General features: G+C 48.5%; 1 protein-coding gene across 1 annotated transcript in view; it reads left to right on the top strand.

Moving 5' to 3' along the window:
- Positions 1-209: 209 nt before the first annotated feature.
- The window catches only part of ITGB5 (integrin subunit beta 5), a 58,006-nt gene continuing 38,318 nt past the window's right edge, over positions 210-19,897 (top strand). The window contains exons 1-5 of the mRNA XM_064718861.1: positions 210-424; positions 4,312-4,397; positions 10,271-10,475; positions 15,340-15,589; positions 18,892-19,060. Coding sequence (XP_064574931.1) covers positions 319-424; positions 4,312-4,397; positions 10,271-10,475; positions 15,340-15,589; positions 18,892-19,060 — 816 coding nt within the window. The 5' untranslated portion in view covers positions 210-318. The remainder of the gene's footprint in view (positions 425-4,311; positions 4,398-10,270; positions 10,476-15,339; positions 15,590-18,891; positions 19,061-19,897) is intronic.

Genomic DNA, 19,897 nt, shown 5'->3' with positions numbered 1-19,897 from the left:
CCCTGTCCCGTGTCCGTGGGCCCGGCCGTGCCCGCGGGTCCCGCTCCGGACGGGGCTACGCCTCCCTGCGCGGGGCGGGGAGGCGGCAGCGCACCCTCGCCAGCGGGACAGACACACGCACAGACAGACCCACGGAGGGACACACGGACAGCGGCACCGCTCACCGCCCCGTGCCGTGCCGTGCCGTGCCGCCGCCCCCGGGCAGCTCCGCGGCGCCGCCCCCGCCTCCTCCTCCCGCCGCCGCCGCCGCGGCCGCACAAAAGGCGGCGGGGAGGGCCCGGCCGGGAAGGGCAGCCCGGCCGCCCCGGCCGCCGCACCATGCCCCGCCGAGGGGGGCTGCCGGCCCCCGCCGCCGCCCGCCGGCCCCCCCCGCTCCTCCTCCTGCGCCTCCTCCTCCTGGCCGCCCCGCTGCAGCCCGGCAGAGGTAAGGGCCGCTCGCTCCCGCCGCCCCGGGCCCCGCCAGCGCCGCTCCGGAAGGCGGCTTGGCCCCCAGACCCGCCTCGGTGCGCTCCGTTACCGTCCGTGCGCTGCGCTCCTCTCGCCCCCTTCCCGCTGCCTCCCCCGCCGTGCGCCCGCAGCCGGCGGGACGCGCTCCCCGCTGTCCCCACTGTCCCCTGCCGGGGCTCTCCGCGCATCCCCCCGGCCCCGGCCCGCCTGGCCCCGGCTGCGGGTGGCGGGAGCCGCGCTCCGGCAGCGCTGCGGGGCACGGACCGCATCCGCGGGGTGTTCGCCTTAAAATACACGGAACTGCTATTTATACCGCTCGCTCTGTGTGTATTCCTAATGGGAGCGGCTGCAGCCACTTCTGTTCAGGGTGAGCACTTCCCGGGGTGTTTGCCTGGTGTGATAACCGATGGGATGAGGAGCAGCAGCAGAAAGCCGCACACGGGCTGTGCCCTGCCGGACACCGGGATCCTCGCTCTCACCTTGCATCCTTCCTCACTTGCACCCAGAGAGAGGTCCCTGTCCCTCGTGGGGATGCTCTCAGTTTGCACACGCACACGTGAACTGCAGTGCAGTTTGTAATTCTGCTCCAGCAGTACTGGAAATAGGGTTTCCCCCCTCTCTGAGCATTTGGGGAAACTTTTTTATAGGAAGGGACCCCACAAAATGCCTAAGTCCACCATTCCAGTACTTACTCTAAGTGCTTGATATTTTAATGAGTAATGTTAGGAAGAGGCTCATCTTGCAGAGTGCTGTGGCACATAATTGCAAAAGCTCAGGAGAAGTTTTCCTAATTTTATTTTTTTTTGTGTGTGCCTGATCCATGAAAGTGATGGTTCAGTATTGTAGCAGACCATCTTGGGTCTCTTAGAATGCTTATTGCAAGCACTGATAAAATGCTCCTTTTTAATGCTTAGCTGTATAAAGTGCATCACTTTTTTTTTTTTTTTTTTATAATCTGTCTTCCCTAAGCAAGCCAGTACATTCACCTCTGTTTGAGGAGCTGCCCAAACTAGGATTTCTTGCAGAACAGGTTTAAAATGAGGTGTAATTGCCTGGAGCATCTTTATGAGTAAATTTGATGAGTACCTTTCATCAGAGTTTCCTATCTTGCTCTGCATCTCTAGTTTGATGTATCAAAATCTCTGCTGTCTAGTGGGATACACTGTCATCTACTTTTTTGGGCTCTCCTGCAGCTCAGTCCAAGGCAAGGATGTCATTTGGAGATGTTCTTTGTGCTTGCTGGACACTACTGTGCAAAATAAGTAGGGTGCAGGGCTTAGGACTCAGTGGCATCAGTGTGAAGGACTGTATGTGGGCAGTGCAGCTCAGCAATCCAGGGAGTGGATTATTCACCTCCAGAGTAATCCCAGCTAAACCCTGGATGGAATTTTCCCCGTTATAAGAAGTTCAGTTGATTTTTCAGGAGTGGTTTCATTAAATGTGCCACAGTCCAAAGAGCAGACCGAGTTCCTTCCAGCCTCAGTGGGTGACCTGCCCCAGCACCTGCAAGGGTCTGGACTGGCATGAGCATCATCAGGTCCTTCCTCTGCTGGATTTGGGAATGACTGCACTGGACCAAGCACAGCATCTGGAAAACCCTGCGTGTTTCTAACTCCAACTCAAAAAGCTCAGGTTTCAGTCTAAAATTGGAGGGCTTCACAAAGCTCTGTTTTCACAACAATGCTGGAAATGGTTTAGTGTCGCTGCAGAGTGGAAAGAAAAGCATACTTGGAGACTTCAAAAGCTGCCACCAGGAGGAATGTCACCCCATGGCTGGCCACAGGAGCGTGGGCTGCTTTGGTCATGGCACGCACTGCAAGGAGGAGACTTGGTTTTCATTCAGCTCTTACTGTGACTAAGTAAACTCTCAAAAACCCAGCAGTCAGGAATGGAGGTAAATATTTCCATGCAGATGGGCGAGTGAAGCTGTGGGAGAGCCAGGCCTGGTAGCCAGGGTAGGAATGCAAGTATTTGCTGTATAAAGCCCATTATTTTAGCTGGGTTACCCTGTGCACAGCTGCCAGAGCAGCAGCAGCTCTCAAGGACAGCCTTTGGGCCATGTTGTAGGGTTTGTAAATGCAAGTGTTAATTGCTGTCTAAATTTTAACTCAGCTGAACAAGTTACATTTTGCTTTATGCTACTTATTTATGTTTTGAGCTCTTGTAGTGTCCAGGAGCTGGAATATCACTTCTGAATGCAAAAAAGGAATGAAATGCCTGGGGATGTGGTAACAGCCAGAAGGAAAAAAAAGCCCACACTCTTAAGAAGGCTCTTGTTTGGCATGAATGAGCCCAAGGAGCCTGTTTGAATGAGAGCCATAGAGGGAGTGCAGGGCTTGGCTCTCTGGGGTTAGAGCTAACCACCTTGTGGGCAGCAGAGCCCCATCAGTGCAGGGCTCTGGCACGGCCAGCCCTCTGCAGGGACTGACAGGACCTGCTTATCCCCTTTTTGTTTTTAGTCCAGAGCATGCCAGGTTTTCCTCCAGCTGTCCAGCTTGATTCACTGCTTCCTGTGCTCACAGCTCAGCCCCTTCTGGAGCGACCCAGGCAGCCACTGCTTTCCATTACTTGGTGCAGTATTCACATGGGATGCAGCAAAAATTCTTCTTCCAAAACTCTCGTGGCAGGAAGTTCTTGGGTCAGGAGAAAACTTCATGGGACTCTTCAGCAGCTGTTGGCAACTCTGTGGAATCTGCAGATTACACCCAGCAGCAGCAGCGTGGTGCACTAGTTTCTGAAGATGCAACTGGCTGAAAATAGAGGCCTGACAATGCTTTTATTGACATTTGGATTGGAAAAAATAGCAGATTGGGAGTTCAAGCCTGAGGCATATCATTTGGAGTGTGCAGCCTGTGTGCTGAAACCTCGGCTGAAGATTTCTTTAATCATTTATTGACAGTGGAAGTTAATAGCTGCGCCCGGGGGAGCTGGGCCATCAGTGGCGTGGAAGGGCACATTCATAGCCACAGGCATGCTTGAACAAGCTGCTGCATTCAGAGCCCATACCATTGATGTCTACTTTGGCTTTACTTGTGTGGTTCCACTTCATTTTTAAAGCCCAAAGTGCAAGCTGTGGATTTTGTAAGTGAAACCTGCTCGGGACCCTTTTGTGCTGCCGGACAGCAGCAGCCCAGGAGCAAAGAGCATCAGCCTGGCTGGTGCTGGGATCACAGCAGGGAGAGCCCTCGGTGCCCTTCCACCCCTGCTGCCTTGGACATGTCCCAGTGCAAACACACTGCAAGGCTTAACCTGGATATCCTGTGGAAATGTCTCTTGTAATAACATAAAAGTAATGTACTGCAACGTGAGTCCACTGTGAGAATCACCTGTGTGGGAAGGGGACATGAGTATGTTTCAAGAGTAATTTAATATGAAAATTATGGGGAGAGGCCCTCCCCATATATCCAGCTAGAAAAAATGAGAAGATATGCCTAAAGATGTGTCTTTAAAAGTCAGCATCTTGGGCTTTTGGACAGCCAGCTCCACATTTCAGAGTGGTCAAACAGTTATTGCTTTCTGCCCACAGCAATGGGAGTGTTTGATTGGGCATATGAGTAGCTGGACTCTTTGATTAACCAGACACCATGGAGAAGGAGTGAAGAAAAATCACCAGATTTTTTAGAGGTTCTCAGCACCCCAAAGGAAGTTTCTGTCCTTTTCATTTACTTTAGGGAAAGAAAAGAAAATAAGACCTCCTTACAGGTGAAGAGAGATTTACAGCTTCTCCTGCCTTTTAGGCTCCTGGGAGATTATTTGCTCTTGTTTGAATTTACAGTGTGCTTAGCATTAAGAATGTCTCAGAACCCCCCCAAGCCCTGTTTTGGAGTGGAATAACCATTCAGCCCATGTTCTCTCTTGCTGCAGGTCTCAATCTGTGCACCAGTGGCAGCGCCACGTCCTGTGAAGAGTGTCTCCTCATCCATCCCAAGTGTGCCTGGTGCTCCAAGGAGGTAGGTGGGCACACCTTGTTTGACTTTCATGGTTTTTGTGGTGCTGGAAGGGAGCTCTTTTCCCACCTTGCCTATTCCTGACTTGCCACAAGGGTTGAGTGAGGGCAGAGGATGCTCCATGCCGAGTGTATTTCGGGTGTGTGGGACTCCTCAGCTCTTTGACATCATAGGAAATAAGTCTCTGACCCCACATTGACCCCCACACACCCTCACAGAGCAGCACTGTTCCCTCAGTCCTTCTGCCCCTTCAATTACCTTCTTGTTTCCGGTGGATGCTGGGTCCCTGCATGGGCTCTGTGTTTCAGGGAGCCTTGCTCCAAAGCTCTCTCCCCAGAAAGCCCCAAGCCCCTGGCTGGTGTCCTGCTACGTGTCCCCTGTCGTGTGGCCTGGCATGGGCTCTTTGTCTGTAACAAAGATAATTCTCCTTTCTGAATCTATTGTGTCATTTTGGGGACTGGCCCATGCTTCTGGCATGGTGCCAAGAGTTTCACAGAGTAACTGAGCACTTCAGAGGGAAAATACATCCTTGTGCTGATGCTGAAGCTGCTCACCCATAATTCAGCTGCACCTCCTGGTTTGTGAGCAATTGCAAATACTTCCCCCTGCTCCCTAGGGGCTGCTCATGAGTTTAGGTCTAAATACATAATCCAATATATGTCTTATCAAGCAGACTTACAATTTCTAGAGAAAATGATGTGTGAAAGCCCTAATAATGTTTGATGCATAGAAAGCCATTGTCTGCTTAGTGCCTGTCCTGGATGTTCAGGAGAGAAGTTTGGATGCTTTCAGATGCATGGAAAAAATCTGAGAAACAGGCTGGCACAGCTGCTGTGTCAGGAACCACTTTTGGGATGGGAGAACGCCAGGGCAGTAGGTGATCTTGAACCTCTGGATGGGCATGGCCAGTGGTGATGCTGTTCTGTTCCCTGCTGGCCCTTATTCCTCTAGTGTGGCCATCCCTGTCCCCTCCTGGGCACTCACCTCACCTGGTGCTGCTGAGCTGAGGATGCAGGCTCTGTCCCCTCTGCTGTTCCCCTCCCTGCCTGGGGCAGCTGCCAGATCCGGGGCAGAGGATGGGTGGGGATGGAGGTGGATGTGGGTGAAGGTGGCTTCCAGTCCCTGTGGTTTGGGTCCCGGGGGGTGCCCCAGGCACTGTGTGTGTTTCAGTGGATGTTTCACTGCCAAGCACAGCTGCAGCTCTGCGGGGAAAGCCCTGTAATGCTGCAAACACCAAACAGTGTCACAGCTTTCCTGGGCTGTTTGTTCCAGCCAGGCAATTGGTGTGCAGAAGGGAAAGGGTAAAGCAATAGATCTTGCTTCTGAGACATCTTGTAAACAGCTGTAAGAGCTCCTCTTCCAGCCAGCTAATCTGTGGTGGTGAGATTGGATCCAGGAACGCTGGCTATTAAGCTATGGGTACCCAATGGAACTGTGCTTTTTTGGGTTTTTTTTTTTCCGTACTTGGCATTGAAAGGCAACTTTCTGCAGAATTCTGCTAGTGGAAATGTTTATCTGGTGGTCACTGTGACCACTAATTGTACTAATGGGACTGACAGCCTGACTCTTATCATGCAAACAGGATAGTTACTGATAAAAAAAGAAAATTCCTGACTGGAATGGAGGGGCCAAGGAGGAAGATGGGTGTTTACAGGGAAGTCCTGTAATACTTCCTGACCTTTAGCCTGCAGAAGCTATTTAAAAATACACAGTTCAAGGTGTTTTGTGCCAAGAGCTATGTGTTCAAAAGCTGCTGTTCCCATTACATGCTACATGCTTAAACTTAGCAAGTTCTTACCCTAATTTTGTATTTTTTTGTATATATTTTTTTAGAATGTACTCTTTGAAACGAATTATTTCTCTTTAGCTGAGATCATCAGGTGAGGTAATGGGATTTCCAAGATACCTGGAGTTTTTCAACTTCAGAAAGTTTTAAAGTAATATTATAAACTCTATAATATCCGCCTTCATTTCATAGTAATTTCACCACCTTATTCCCCTTCCCTCTGCTGCAGCCTAGTCAGGTTTATTAAATTTATTAGATAACTCTTAATGTGTTTTCCTTAGCTCTTTCCATTGGCTGCAATTTGCTATCTGTGTTTCCTGGATGCATATATGCCAGTCAAATTTTATAGCTCTGCTGCTCTTTAAATATCAGGGGTAAGATATTGGAGTGTGTTCCACAGATTGCAGCTGTGCTGTGCTAGAACCTCAGTCAGCTGATTTGTGTGTATTTGGTGCTTCCTTTGCATTTGCTTTACTGGTTTGTGAGCAAATTGGGCCAGCTTTTATCGCCTTTGCAAGCAACAATTAATAATTTTGTCAGGAAATATAGATAGTAGAAGTCAATCAGTACATGTATAATTCTATATATAATGTATACAGTATGTTTAGAGATGTCTGTAATACAATTTATATATATATATATAAATTATATATAATATATAAATAATATATATAATATATATAATATATATAAATATATATAATATACATTGTGTATAATATATTTATTTATATTTATAGCTATATTTATTACTGCATTGTATAGTTATATGTAAGTTGATCTTCCTGTATATGTACACCTTCTTGTATTTCCTTTGGGGAAATATTTGGGGAATATCACTTGGTGGTACCATCATACCAGATTCTTTGGGAGCTCTATCCCAGTAGTTTCTCAGGAGGAATAAGGTTTCCTGAATTTACATTGCCCTGAATTGTGAGGACAGTGTACATCTTACAGCAGAGCAGGCAAGGTGCTCTCACTTTATGACTGCCAGCTCCTAACCTGTTGGTACAGGGTGCATCTCATCCCCTGCCTTGGTTGGACTTCTTTCCACTCCTGCTTGTGCTCAGCATCCCTGTTCCCATCCAAAGGGGTGATGATGGATGAGCTGAGGACAGCAGCTTCTGCTGTGCAGCAGCCCTAGATCCTCCAGGGACTGCTGAGCTAACCACATGTCTCTGGGCTCTTGGAAATTTGGGAGCAGACATCGATTCTGCTGGCTTGTGGAAGAATACCTTGGAAGGCAGGCCTCAAGGGTGGTGATTTCAGTGGCACTTAGAAGAGGAGATGTGAATATGTGGCCCTAAGCATCACCTGAGCATGCCTTGAAGCAGGGCTCTCTGAGGGAGGATGACTCCTGGTGTATGGAGGCTGCTGCAGCCTGTCCATCCACGCTGGAAATGAGGAATTGCAGGGTCTAGGAGAGGCTGGAAATGATGAGAAATTGCTGACGTGGTGCTGGTGAAATATTCTGACTGGAAGCTGCACGCTGGCCTGTGGGGTTGCTGTATCTCTGTGGCAGCCTGGTTTCCAGAGGATGCTTGTGGAAATTTTTGCAGTGACACCTGGTTCCCCAGGCTGAGCAGGATTTTCTGGGTTTGCTGGGGAGAACAGGGAGCTCAGGAAGTGGCTTCAGTGCTGTCCTCTGAGCTGCCAGGGCAGGTGTGATAGAAAGGTGGAGGTTTTAATTGTGATAAACCTTCCTGTGATAAACCTGTTTTATTGCAGGGGGCTGCAAAAAAAAAAAAAAAAAAAGCATTTGGGAGTACTAGTATGGGTGGGGGAAATGTCACCATTACATTTTCTTTTTTGCTGCTTTTGAGAGCAATGTGCCAGTGTGCAGAGGCTCCCCTTGTTTGTTAGACAAGGTGGATGAGCTGTGTTCATCTGTCCATTACCTGTGTGGAGCATTTATGTGTGTACCTGGAAACCAGAGATGCACATTAATTAAACTGAAATATCCTTTTTGAGTAAGTGAACTGAAATTTCCCCAGTGGCACCCTCTGGTGCTTTTACCCCATCCTCTTCCATCTCAGAAATGTATGCCTAGAGAATGAGGAAAGAAAATCAAGGATGTTCCTAAAGGGAGCATGTCAGGTTTTTGTTTGTTTTGTTTTTTTGTTTAATGGAGAAAGCAGGCATGTTTCAGATGGAATTAATGCAGAACTGGATTGATTAAAGTAAAAAATGATTGAGATCTTCATCAAAAAGAACAGGATGGGCTGAATTATAGGGACATGCTTAGTCAGGAATTAGGTATTAGATACAGTGAGTGCTATTCTCCATTTTTATAGCATGAACAGAGCAATTTGTCTTAAAACTGTCAAACTGATGAGCATGTAATTGTCCCACTGTTGTCTCCATTCATCCTGTCTGCCTGTGTGCATTCCCCTTTGTGAGCTTCTGAGCACCGACCAGGGGGGCTGGAGCAGCCAGAGTGACTGACGGGCTGGGGATCCATCTTGCAGAGTGCTTCCAGAGTGGAGCTGGGTACTGGGAGAGCAGGAGAGCATCTCCCCCTGCTGCTTGGTGGATAGGCCCAGGGGAGCACCTGGACCCCACCAGGTCCTTGCTGATTCCAGGTAAAACCACATCTGGGCAAAACTCTTCTCTAAGGCTGCCTGAAATGTGCTGCTCTGAAAGGCTGGGCGTTGTTTTCAGTTTCGTGAGGGATTCTGATTTTTATTTTGTCATGCTGGAGATGATTTAAATAGTCCCAGTCCTCCTTTTTTGGAAGTTCATCTGTTTACACGGCGCGTTCCAAGAAATTTGTGTTCGCATCCATCTGATGCGCCGTCGTCGGTTTCTTGGCTGGAGCCTGCTGCTGGATGCTGGAATGCAAACCTCTCATTTTTCAAATAGCATTGGGACCTTGCAGTGAGAAAAATGCAGCTGGAAGCCTCTGTCTGTGTCCCAGGGCCCTGTATCCAGGCTTGTCCTTGAGGGACCCCTGGAGATCACCCCACAAGGATCTGTCAGGAGCCTCTCCCTCCTTGATGTCTCTCCAGTCCTCTGCCATGCTGGAGTTTCAGCAATAAGTGAGGTTTATTCAGCCCCACACTGGTTTTGGCTGAGCAGCTGAAGGAGGGGCTGGCATGGCTGCAAGCATCTTCTCTGCATTATTTCATGTCATTTTAGTGCCTCAGCCCTGGAGCTGAAGAGTGTTGTCTCTATTGTTGTAGTGCAGAAGTAAGTAGGAATCGACTGTTGAAAACCCAGTAAGTTTTGGGCATGTGACTTGTTCCCTTTGGCACTTTTAGGGAGAAAAAAAAAGGCATTCTAACAAACAGGCTGTTGCAAATGGGTGCATTGTGTTCCCGGCTGTTCCTGAGCGCTGCCCTGCACAAGGCTGCTTTGTGCACCACGCACGGGGCTCGCAGCAAGGGCTGCAGCTCTGGGATGGGTGTTGGGAGGCTCCTGCCCATCCTTTGGGAGGGGGCCTCTGCCTGCACCTTGCTGCCTGTGCCTGACTGTCTGTGGTGGGCACAGTCTGCATTTTCACCAGCTCCTGGGAAGTTTCTCCCACCTCCCTTATTCCCCATACAGTGCTTGTGTAAGGATGTGTCTCCCCCAGGGAAGAGAGAGCCACCCAGCCTGTCTTCAGCTTCACATCTTTACTTGGCCCTCTCTGGGTTGGTGGGTTGGTCCTGCTTCCCTCAGTGCCACCTCCTTGTCCTTTCTTCTGTCTTTTGCAAAGCTCCTTTGAGACGGTGCATGTGCATAAAACAATAGGGATGGCCATGGGCTGTCCCTGCAGCAAACCAAGTGCTTTGCCTTGCTCTCTTGTGGCTAGGGCTGGGAACAGGTGCTGCTGCTGTGGCCAGGACTGACACCACAAGCTTAGGTTTCTGTTTCAGAGCTCTGTGAGCAAACTCAGTGTTCAAATCCTCACAGAACTTCCTTTTTTGGTTGATCCTTTTGAAAGGCTCAAGGCTCAGTGTGGGCTCCTTCCAAGAACAGTCACCACAAAGGACATCAGCTTCTCCTTGTCATCACCTGGTTGTTAGATACCAGCATGTCAAAACAAAGCCCCTGCTGTGGGATTGATGCATTCCCCTCCAGTTCCTTTTTGTCCCTCTTCTCCCCCCAGGATTTCAGCAGCACGAAGTCCATCACGTCCCGGTGTGACTTCCTGCAGAACCTGCTTGCGAACGGCTGCGCCGGAGCCATCGAGAGCCCCAGCAGCAGCATCAGCGTGCTGAGGAACGTGCCCCTGAGCAGCAAGGGCTCTGGCCAGAGCCACCTGGACGTCACACAGATCACTCCTCAGAAGGTGGCCTTGAGTCTTCGCCCTGGTGAGTCCCCAGCAGCTCCATGGGGTGTGAGGGGAGGGAGAGAGGGTGTGATGGTGTTCACAGGGGTTTTTGGATGATGGAAGAGATGAGGATCTGACTCCATGTTTCAGAAGGCTTTATTTATTATTTTATGATATATATTACATTAAAACTATACTAAAAGAATAGAAGAAAGGATTTCATCAGAAGGCTAGCTAAGAATAGAATAAGAAGGAATGATAACAAAGGCTTGTGGCTCGGACTCTCTGTCTCTTTCTAATTGGGCATTAATTAGAAACAACCAACATGGGCCAATCACAGATCCACCTGTTGCATTCCACAGCAGCAGATAATCATTGTTTACATTTTGTTCCTGAGGCCTTTCAGCTTCTCAGGGGGAAAAATCCTAAGGAAAGGATTTTTCATAAAAGATGTCTGTGACAGGAAGAATGGCCAGGATGTGCCAAGAGCACGTTGTAGCTTGTGGCCTTGTAGCCCACTAAAGCAGGTGCCTGCTGGCCCCTTCCATACCTTTGAGCTTTGCTGGTGAGTCACAAACAGGTTTGGGGCTGGGGCACGTTCCCTCCATGAGAGGACACTGCTGTTGGGCAAAGTCAGTCAAAGCCCACCCACAACTGCTACCAGAAATGGCTTTAACACCTGCATGTGTTTAGGAGGAACCTGCTCCACTTCAAAATGGAATCACAGTGTGGAAGGAGTTAAAATAACTTTGGTTCCTCCGCTAAGCTGACAGGGCATGACTCTAAACTGAGACAGATCCTTCTATAAATTGGAAACAAACCCACATATCTGTTTTCTGTCAGTATGCAAAAGAGCTATGGGATCAAGGCAGAAGATGGAGATTTGAACTTGTGACTCAGGCCTTGGACTGCAGCCAGGTCCCTCTTTCATTCTCCTGAGCCATCACTTTTCTTCAATCTCTTCCTTTTAATTAAAAATTAGAAGGGAACAGCTCATCTGAGCTATGCAAGCATGCTTGTTATCAAAAGTTTTTGCATGGTGGGGGGAGGCTTTAATGTGGGTTTAGAATTCTTGAAAAAATTTGGCAGCTGACATTTCTAAAGAGGGAAAAAAGCTCTTTATTGCAAAGATAAGAAGCAAATATAAAAGCTTGATTCATTATAAGCTATTGGTGTGGGTTTCTTAGGCTTACAGTTTTGTGACAGCTCTCATGAGCATACAGAAAAGAGAAATATTGATGTTTTACTAAAGAAAAACAGGGGTTTGAGCTGGTGCTTATGCTATTAGTGCTCTCCCAGAGCCTACCAGCTGTTACAGGAGTTTTTGTTTTAGCTGTGTAAGTTAGAAATTGTCATGTTTTTCAATTAACTTCCTCAGCTGTCATTGTCAGACCCTCAAATCTAAAAAAAATTGCTTCAAAGCCTTAAAATCAGATCCCTGAGAGCAGTCACTGCTGTTCATACATATGGATGCATGGCTTCTGCCACTGAATGTTGTGTTAAAAAAGGGAGCAAAAGGGAATTGTTATTACTGCTGTTTCTTGAGGCAATTCCTGAAGAAAGGGCTGCTTCAGCTAATGCGTCTCATCTCCTGTGCATCCTCCCCATGCAGTGCCCGGTGCTCAGCAAATTCTGCTTTGCCAGTCCCCAGCACTTTTGCCCATCCAGTGTCCACTGCCCCAGTCAGTGCCAGGGTGTGGGGATCCATCTCCTGGGGTCTGGCTTTTGGAAGCCTTGGGCTGCACAGGGCTGGTGTGCTGCTTCTGCCCACCCTTGTGGGGACCCCACTCACGGCCATGCTCAGTTCTCTGCGGTGAGAAGCCCTCCAGGTCTGGGCTGAGCTGCAGGAACCACCCTGAGGATCCCCACAGCAATTCCCACTCTGAGCCAGTGGACTCCTCTCCCTGTGCTACTCTTGCTGAGCATCAAGGTCATTGCAGGAGGAGGGACAAACCTCGATGTTTGTGATAGTATCTCCCATTCTTCTTCTCCTTTTGATGTTGGGCAACACTTCACCTTCAAGCTGATGACTTCCTAAACCCTTGCATTAGCAGGGCCAGTTTAAATTATCCATTAATCCTTGAGTTTGGGAGAACAGGTTTCACCCTGTGAGCCCAAGACAAAAAGGAGACAACGTTGATTTAATTTTGGGCATGAGGGTGTCCTGCTTCAGAGACGAATTTACGTGGTGGCAGTCTGTGGCAATGGTGATCCTTTATTCTTAGACCACTAAGCAGAAGCAGAAGGGAGTGGATTGTCAATTGTTTGCTGTTCCCACCCAGGCAGTTTGATCTCATCATCCTGTGGCAGAAGTCACATCCCCAAATCTGTGTCCTCAGCTAAACTCCAAAGGCCTTAAATTGATGTTCTTACAGAGCAGCTTTTGGATTGAGCATTTAGTTTTTATAATATTGCATTTTAATCTGGAGCCCAGCTATAAAGCAGCGTGTCCTAGTTAAAAGAAATAGTAATAGTGTAAACAGACTTAAAAATGAATAGATGCAGCTGTGTTGCTCATCAAGCCATAAGCCTCACCAAGCAGGAATAAGCTGGATAAGCATGATTGTTGAGTTTATGTTCTTAAATTGACCAAAATCAATTTTTCCAATTTTTGTGCTGCTTCTGCATGATGGTATCCAAGAAAAATTTCAGAATTAAGCTCTGGGTTTACAACTTTTCAGTAAAAGCCCTAAGGAGAGGATGGTGGCAACAGTATGTGAGGAAGGAGGGGGCTGGATTATCCCTAGAAGTAATACTGTCCATAGAGAATAGTAAATTCTTTTGCACTTACATACATTAGCAATATTTTCTCTGACATAATTGGTTTGTGCAGTTAGGAATGAAAGAAGAACCAGCCACAGGATCCTGTTGGTTTTGGTGCTTCTCAGGGACTAATAAATTCGTAACTATTAAGAGAAGCACGTTTGATCACAGCATCCCAAATACCCTTTCTGGCAGGAAGAGCAGTACTTTGGAAATGAAAACATTGCAAAATACAGAGGACACATCCCCTTTTTGAGTGGGAAGAATATGTAGGAATTAAAAATATGGGCATGGGAAGGAATTTTCCCAGATATAAACACATTTTTGCAGCAGTGAATTAAAGTCAAGCTTGCAATCACAGTGTTTTACCCTGCAATCAGTGCTAACAGTTTTTGTGCGACGTGAATTGTGTTGTTCTTTGTTCCCCCACAAAATGCATGCCAGGTATAATGTGAGGCCCACCTGGAGCACCTGCTGCACTCCACATCCCTGCCCTGTGCCCTGTCCTGCTCCTGCTGGACAAGAAAGATTGGGAAGTAAGGAGGAAGGAGGAATGTTTAAGGCATGAGTTTCTTGCTTTGTACAGCTGGGCACTATCTACATGTGGTGTTTGCACATGGTGCCTCCTGCAGCCCTGCCTTTCCCAGGTGGGGCTGCAGCAGATGGCAGGGAAATGCTGAAGGAGAAGGAAGGTGTTGTTTGAGGAGATTTGGCTTGGTGCAGCCTGACCCCAGAGCCCCTTGTGCTGTGCATTGCCAGCATGGCAATTTTGGGATGCTGTTGCTGCTGTTGGGCTGGAAGTAAGTGGGAGCAGCTGTGCTGCTGTGCACAAGGAGGAGAACAATAAAGCAGTTAGGGAAATGTTTTCACAATACTAAAAAATGTGAGTTCCATTTCTGGGGAAGAAGAGGGGAAGCCACAAGTGTTTTGCAGAACCTGCCACTGCCCCAAGTTCAGCCTTGCCCTTGAAGGGCTGGGAGAGGGCAGAACTGGGAGCTTGGTTTCGAAATGATCCAATTCCCTGGGGCTGAGACCCCAGTGAACTGGAAAAGGGGCGAATTTGGAAGCTGGGAGCATGGGATCTCCAAAGCCTGGCTTGTGAGGTTGGGGTTTGTGGATTTTTTTAGACCCCTCCCTTAGCAAAGTGAAAGGCAAGCTTTTGCCACCTTCTGTCTGCCTCCACCAAGGTCCATCTGTGTGAAGCTGAGTTCACTTTGGAGCCACCTCAGCTTTTCTGAGGAGTAGGTGTTGCCTGTGGTGGCCTTCCCTGGCACCCCTTCCAGAGGGTATCTCTGAAAACCAGTGGTAAAGGAGAAGGTCAGGGGCAGGCTTTCCTCTGCTTCTCTTCACATCTGCACACCCTGTGACTCAGCCCTGTCAGCTCCTCTCCTTGTGCTCATCACTTCAGGAGGTTTCACCTCTGCCTCAGCACTTCCCTGGGTGACCCTAACAATTTTCTTTTCCACTTCCCTTTTGCTCTGATTTCTCCAGCTCCATTTCTGGGGGGAGCTCCTTTTCAAAGGTGTTTCTTCTGTTTCTGCTTCACCTTGACTTCCCTGCACAGCTCAGAGTACATCTTGCATTCACTTCATGCTGGCTATTTTTTTCTGATCCTCTTCCTTTCCCTGCTCTGCCTCCTCCTCTCTTTTGCAGGACTTCTTGGACTGCTCCTGGTTTTCTTTGAGAATGTACTCAAGTAAGTGTGGGCAGGGTTCCTGTTGCAGTAGTCCATGAAACATCCATTTAAGGTTCACTCTGCTTTTCTTTCCTGTTTTCTAAGGAAACATCCCTGGACTGCACACAGGGCAAAAGTGTTTTTCATGTGTCCCTCCCTTAGATGTTTTCTCAGATGAGATGGAAAGACCCTCTCTGATACCTCCAAAGAGCTAAAATAGAGACATGCACTCCATGTCTTTTTCTTGCCAGCCAATATCCTACATAGCTTAAGAGGACCCAAAGTCAATACCTGTTTTCCTGTTAGTCTCCTGAGGGATGTATTTGGAAAAGCTTATTGCCTTCACCCTCTTCTTTTGAAAAGTGATCTCTCTGCTCTGCAGAGGGAGAAATAAAAGTGTTGATCTGGATTTTTGTGTGTGCTGGGAGTTTGCTGCTCACCGTGCCCGCCGTTTGTGTGTGTGCAGGTGACCGGACCTCGTTCCGAGTGCAGGTGAGGCAGGTGGAGGATTACCCCGTGGACCTCTACTACCTGATGGACCTGTCCCTGTCCATGAACGACGACCTGGACAACATCCGCAACCTGGGCACCAAGCTGGCTGAGGAGATGAGGAAGCTCACCAGCAACTTCCGTCTGGGCTTTGGCTCCTTCGTGGACAAAAACATTTCTCCTTTCTCCTACACGGCACCAAGATACCAAAACAATCCCTGCATTGGGTGAGTGCTAGCTACACCTGGAGGGGCAGGGTCTGTGCTTGCACTCTTCATGTGCCTTTTTGCTGTAAATAATGAAGCACACTTCAGCCCTGGCTTTTGGGAATCATGATGATGAGCCTGACTGTCACTGTGATGCTTGAGCAATTCAAGATAGGACAGCTTCTAATTTTGCTGTGGCTGTGGGGGGATCTCTGCATCTAGACATGGGAAACTGTTGTACCAGGGAGCCTAAAGCTGTTTTTAAGTACCTGAAAAGGATGCAGACATAGCAGGCTTTTTTAAAGCCTTTAAGGAAAAGGAGCCAGAGCCAGAAATTCCTGATTTCTGATCCTACCTCTGAGTCATAGTTTGGCGTTGAGTAAATCAATTAAGCTTTTTGTCTGCATTTTACAGATAAGGAGACCAAGGCAATGTAACTTCTTCTCAACAAAAGTGTTTGGAGGAACTGAGATTTGCTATGGCCTATAGTGCTGATTAATGAGTTTTTGTAGAGTGTTTTTACGGCTGCAGGAGGGTTTTTTCATCTTTATTGCTGTGGAAGGAAAGCAAACTGGTAGTTACAAAAGACACAAATGATGTGGTTTACTTTGTGGTGATATCAGAGCCTTCATCCCTTTATTTCCTTTTTTTTTTTTGCTTGTGTCTTTGCAAGTGTCTTTTTGTTTGCCTTTTAACCACCAGAGCTGGGATCAAGTCCATTGAATTGAGGATTATGCCGGAGTGAAATTGGGTGTAGGGAAGGGTGTCCAGGCTCAGATGGGTTTGGGTGTTGGCACTGAAGGATGGATACAGCAGCAAGTGCCCTCCTGGGAGAGTGTCACCACTGACACCTTTGTATTCCCCATCTTCACCTCATCCATCAGTGAGTGCTTCCTAGTCATGTAAGGGCAGCGAGGAGAACCCTTTCATTTGAGCCATTTGTGGATACTTACATTGTAAGATCACCTCATGCATGGATGCCAAGCTCTGTGCATGCTCTGAGAGGCAGATAAAGACAGCTTGCATCAGCTCTGAGTTTCTAGGCCAGCTTTTGGCTCTGACTAAGCATTGGCAGCTCACTGCACATTGCTTGTTGACCAGACAAAAATTGTCTGTATTCACTTTTCACCAGTTCTGTCCAAAGTGGAAACTCAAATGGATTTTAACACTGAAAACTCTTGCTTTAATCCTGAGGCAAAAATGGCCACACTGAGCCAGGAAGGTGTCTCTGCCACGATGGCATTGCACACCACACTCTTCATAGTGCTTCTCCGAGAAATTTGGCATAGCCTCCGAGGGATCCTCTGTCATCTCTGTCCTCTCAGTCTCTGCCACCTGCCCTCAGGCTCCAGCTGGAGAAATCTTGGAAACTTTGTTTGGCTGGTGTGTGATTTAATTGGTGTGACATGGCTTTTGCTGAGTGAAACATGCAGGAGGGGATGGGTGCAGAAGGAAGAGAGGATGGACAACTCAGAAACAAAGGTGTACCTGAAACTTCCAATGACCTTTTATCAAGAACATCCAGAGCTGTCACCTCAGTTTTTCCCACCATGATCAGGCTATCTGTGTGTTCCTTTGGCTTTACCCAGGTGTTTGCTTTTCTTTCTGTGGGTTACTTTAAGCCAGCCTGGTCTTAGGAAAACATTTAGGAAGGATTCCCCATGGCAGCTCATCTGATAGTGCTCCCTTCTGGTTGCCGTGTGTCTCCATCCAAACCAGGGGTGCTGGCTCCCTGCTCTCTGATGGAATCTCCTTCCCCAGCCTGCTCTGTGTGGGGGCTCTGGCTGCTGCCACGTGTCCCTGGGGCAGCAGGGTGGGTTGTCAGGCCTGGTTTTGCTTGCAGCTATTTCTGGTGTAAAAACAAATGGTTCCGCATCTAAGAAAAGCTGCAAGTAAGCTCGAGCTGCAGTGGGTGGGTGCTTTTTGCCCCTGGTCCAGGCTCTCCCCTCCTCTGCCTTGTGGTGTGGGTGGGGTGCAGCCCTGTTTTCCTTGTCTCCCTCATCACCCCTGCTCCTGACTCAGCATCCTGGTGGGCTAAGGGCAGCTTGCTGAGACCCTGCAGTGAGAGGTTTCAGGCATGGCAGACTCCTTGCCTTGCCCTGGGCACGAGCGCAATGCAAATCTGGATGTGGATCATGGATCAAAAGGGATGGCTGTAATTGCCAGCCAAGCCCAGGGCAATGAGACCTACCCCACAGTTAGGGGGTGGGTGTGTGTGTGTGTATGGAAATCCCTGCTTTGGGATCCCTTGTGAGGAATTTAAGTTCTCAGTGCTGGTAAATTTAAAATACTCCTTTGTGTAAAAAGCCTCTTGCAAATTACTCATAGTGGGTCATGTGTCAGCAGAAGCTTTTAATTGTACTCTGGGTTATATGTTTGAAGATAAGAGTGAATTAGTGCCACGCCAACTCCTTTTTAAACACATTTCTTCTTAACCCTTCCCGTCCCTCTCTCCTGCACACACTCACTGATTTCCCATGCCACAGGAGCTGCTCTGCTGAGCTCTCCAGGTGAGCACCAAAACTGCCTTCTCATGGTTTTGTATGGGAAAAAAGGGTTCCTGGTAGCCTGCCAAGACATTTCTCTGCCTTAGGGTGCCCCTCCCACCCTTCTGCTCTGGTGGGAAGCAGAGATTGTGTTTGCTCACCAGCTTGCAGGGAGAGTGGGAGGAAGCTTGAGCTGGTGTTGGTTATTACTCCATCTCATACTGGGCAATTGCCAGGTGCCTGGTGATGTGCAGTAGGTGTAGGGTGGTTCATACTGGCAAGAAAACTGGATGGCACAGTGAAAGTCTGTACTGCAGAAGAGGGGAGAGCTAGTTCTTGGCAGTGATGCCCCTGCCCTTTGACACAGCCCACAGGCTCTGCAGGTGTGGGACACGGCTCCCTTGGCCCTCCTGGGCTGCTGGGGAGTGTGGATCTGCCAAAATGCAGCCTCCCTATCACTGGGTCACATCCTTGGCTGCAGGTTCCCAGTGAAAACCACTTTGAGTGCAGAAAGTGCAGAGCTGCATGGCCCAGGGTGGGCTGGTGCTCAGTGTCTCCACTCACATGGTATGTGGAGAGAGATGTTCAGTCCTGGTGGGATCTCTGGAAACTTCATCTTCTGAAAGCCCTTGAGAGGAAAAAAAATGCGGGCTCTACTGCAGGGTTTTGTAGAGAAACAGCCAGAAGATGAAGTGCCCAAAATACAAAGCACTGTGAAAGTATTCCAGCCCTCTGAGCAAAACCTTAGAGACCAGCCTGGTAGAGCTGGGAGCTTCTGCAGTCCTCGGCTGTGGGTGTGGTTCCTCCCAGCTGACCACTCCTCTGTTCTTCCCACAGTTACAAGCTGTTCTCCAGCTGTGTCCCCTCCTTTGGCTTCCGCCACCTGCTGTCCCTGACGGACAAAGTGGACCGTTTCAACGAGGAGGTCCGCAAACAGAAAGTGTCCCGCAACCGAGACGCTCCCGAGGGCGGCTTCGATGCCATTCTGCAGGCTGCTGTCTGCAAGGTGAGCTGCTCTCCTTTCTGGAGGTTTTGTCTGCTCTATTGTTGAACCAATGGCAAAGTTTGCCATTTCGTGGAAGGAACTACTAATTTTTTCTTGGAGAAACTGAAAATTGCTTTTAAAAGTAGAGGCTTTTGTTTTTATGTGCTTCCGTAGATAAACAGGCATGGGGGAAAAGGTTAATTCTTTTTCTAGTTTAAAGGGATAAAAATAGAGCTTTTGGAAGCACAAATTTAGGGCTGAGATTTCATTACACAGTTAGACCTTTGGTGCAGAGCACCTGGGGCAGAATCCTTCCAGAGTCATATACACTTGTGTGCAGCAGTACTGCACATCAGCTCAATGTGTTTAAAAAGGGTGCATCAAACACATCTTGCAGCAGTAGACCCATGTTGAGGGTTGGAGCTGGTTCCTACTGCTCATACCTTCCCTCTTTGTGTGTGGGGGGATGATCTCACCTCTGGGTGCTGATAGCCTTCTCTCCCTCTTTGTCAGCAGAACTGGAGCAGAGTTCATTAGATTGGCGCCACGTTAGCCATGTCCTTAGGGTTTTTGGAGATGCTTGCTTGGAGGTCTTTCTGGAACAAGTAGTTGGGTTGCTCCATATCCCTTTGTCATGAATGAAAGTGTTTGCTCCACTCTGACATGAGCCTGAGCTTCCCTGCTCATCAGGACTGGTTCTATTTGCTTTTCCCCCTATTGCTGCAATTTGCTTTGAGTTTGCTTCAGCCTTGCTTAGTCCTTTTGGTAGGGCATGTTTTCTGGGTCTGAATTATGGGAGCTGGGAGATAGAAAAAGACAGAAATGGTCTGTGGGAGTGATGGATTGCAGGCATGTGGG

Source organism: Zonotrichia leucophrys, chromosome 7 (assembly GCF_028769735.1).
Source record: "Zonotrichia leucophrys gambelii isolate GWCS_2022_RI chromosome 7, RI_Zleu_2.0, whole genome shotgun sequence".
NCBI lineage: Eukaryota > Metazoa > Chordata > Aves > Passeriformes > Passerellidae > Zonotrichia > Zonotrichia leucophrys.
The sequence above is the reverse complement of the archived record's forward strand: the minus strand, read 5'-3'. Positions and strand labels throughout refer to the sequence as shown.